This window comes from Octopus bimaculoides, chromosome 27 (genome assembly GCF_046866305.1).
Source record: "Octopus bimaculoides isolate indiv1 chromosome 27, ASM4686630v1, whole genome shotgun sequence".
Classification (NCBI taxonomy): Eukaryota; Metazoa; Mollusca; class Cephalopoda; order Octopoda; family Octopodidae; genus Octopus; species Octopus bimaculoides.
In genome coordinates this window covers 11,842,971-11,845,470 of record NC_142954.1, presented here as the reverse complement: position 1 = coordinate 11,845,470, position 2,500 = coordinate 11,842,971, and the positions used below count along the sequence as shown (strand labels likewise).

Sequence of the window (2,500 nt, the reverse complement as noted above, 5' to 3'; positions counted from 1 at the left end):
GCCATTTCTGTTTTAAAACCCATAAAAAAATATTTTTGGCTGGTTTTAGGGGCTGGAACAGATTAATTATATTTTAGTTAATTTCAATGGGGAAAATTGTTTTGTAAAACGAGTAAATCGTAAAACGAGTAAATCATAAAACGAGCTCGGTCATGGAAGTAATTAAACTCGTACTGCGAGGTGTCACTGTATAGTTCGCTTGAAACGGCCGTACTGTATTGACACATGTACATTCTTGTTACATATTTACATCCTGTTCACCTAACTTACAGCTGTGCAGATTATACCGAATTGGTAAGGTACCTCAATTTAAGTACCTAATTCAACTGTATTTTAATATATATATGTGTTTCTTTTATCTTTCACTTGTTTAAGTTATTAAATCTAAATATATTTTATGTATGTATGTGGTGTGTATAGATGTATATGTATGTGGTGTGTATAGATGTATATGTGTATGTGTGTATATATGTATATGTGTATGTGTGTATATATATGTATGTATGTATATATATGTATGTATGTATTTATGAATATATATGTTTGCACACTCACACACACATGCATGTATAAGACTTTCTCACTTTCCTGAGCGTCAAACTAATACACCTGCTTGTTGTTCATTCACCTGTCTTCGTCTTTGGTTTTTCTGTAAATTTCAACTATATATGTATGTATGTATGTATCTATCTATCTATCTATCTATCTATCTATCTATCTATCTATCTATCTATCTATCTATCTATCTATCTATCTATCTATCTATCTATCTATCTATCTATCTATCTATCTATCTATCTATCTATCTATCTATCTATCTATCTATCTATCTATCTATCCATCTGTCCATCCGTCTGACTGTCTATCTGTGAGTGTGCCTGTATGTATGTGTGTGTGTTTCATATATATATATATATATATATATATATATTTACGGTTCTATCTTCTACATCCAATAGGAGCCGAAAGAGCGAAACATCTTGTTGCAAAAGACGCGCCAACGTAGTGCCAATAAGAGAAGGCATAGAACACAGCACAGACATGGTAAATAAAGTCTTTTTATGCCTTCATTCCTTCCTGCTGTTATTGCACACATCATCCCTTCTGTATGACAGTAGTTAGGCGGTAGCTGTGGTTGCGGTGGTAGCTGTGGTTGTGCAATTTATGGTAATACTGCTAGTAGTTGTAATGGTACTTATTGGTTGTGGTTGTGGATATAGTGTAGTTGTGGTGGTGTTGTTGAGTTATGGTTGTAGTTGAGGTGATAGTGGTTGTGGAGGTGGTTGCTTTGGAGTGGAAGTTATGGTGGTGGTCGTAGTAGTTATATTTGTGTTGTAGTTGTTGTTGATGTAGTGTTGGTCGTGGTAGAGGTGGTTGTGGTTGTAATCACTTTTGCTACCAATACTTTTGCCACCTCAACACCTACCACTACCACCACCACTGCAAACAAAACCACTACTACCACCACCATCACCACCAAACCACCACCACCACCACCACAAACATCACCACCACTACCTCAACCACCACCACCACCACCACTACAAGCACAACCGCCGCCACCACCACCACCATCATCACTCACAATTACTGCTACCACCACCAGCACCATCACCACAACCTCAACAACAACCGACACAGTCACCCCACCACCACAAACACAACTACCACCACCACCACCATTATGCCCCCCACCTCCACATAAACACCCCCATCACCCCACCACCCCTACTCCACCCGCCCCCACATCACCATCACCACCACAACCACCACCACCACCACCACCACTACCACCATTACGCCCACCCCCACTTCACCATCACCATTACCTCCAACTTCCCCCCCGCATTACCACCTCCACTTCAACCACTGCAATAACAACAACTACGACCTCCCGGCTACCACCGCCAATTCTCCCCCCCCCCTCCCCCCATTGTTTCCATAACAAATTTGTGAGGCTTCATTTCTGTGAGTTTTTGGCAGTTTTGCTAAAATATCTGGTTGATTTAGTTTCTGAGAGGGAGAGAGAAAGAGAGAGAGAGAGAGAAAGAGAGGGAGAGAGAGAGAGAAAGAGAGGGAGAGAGAGAGAGAGAGAGAGAGAGAGATGTGTAATGGTGGTGGTTGTGGTTGTGGTGCTGGTGGTGCTTATGTTATTGACAATAGTGGTGGCCACGGTGTAGGGTTGGTGGTTGTAGAGCAGTTGTGGTCCAGAAGAGCTGGTTGTGGTTGTTGTGATGGTGGTAGTGGTGGTGATGGTGATGGTTGTGGCAGTAGTTTTGGTGTTTGTTGTTGTCGTGGTCGTGGCAATGAAGGCGGTAGAGGAGGTGGCGGCGGTGGTGGTTTTGGCGGTGTTGCGTTGTGGTGATGGTGATGATGGTAGTTGATATTGCGATGGTGATGGTTGTGGTGGTGGTAGTTATTAAGGTAACGGTGGTGGTGTTGTTGTTGGTGGCGGTGTTGGTGGTAGTGTTGGTGTTGGTGGTGGTGTTGTTTGCGCCGA

The 2,500-nt window shown here is 42.2% G+C and overlaps 1 protein-coding gene across 1 annotated transcript in view; it reads left to right on the top strand.

Moving 5' to 3' along the window:
- The first annotated feature begins 913 nt into the window (after window positions 1-913).
- Window positions 914-2,500, top strand: part of LOC106880204 (uncharacterized) — an 8,960-nt gene continuing 7,373 nt past the window's right edge. Inside the window, exon 1 of the mRNA XM_089343370.1 lies at window positions 914-1,044. Within this exon, the coding sequence (XP_089199496.1) occupies window positions 1,042-1,044 (3 nt within the window). The 5' untranslated portion in view covers window positions 914-1,041. The remainder of the gene's footprint in view (window positions 1,045-2,500) is intronic.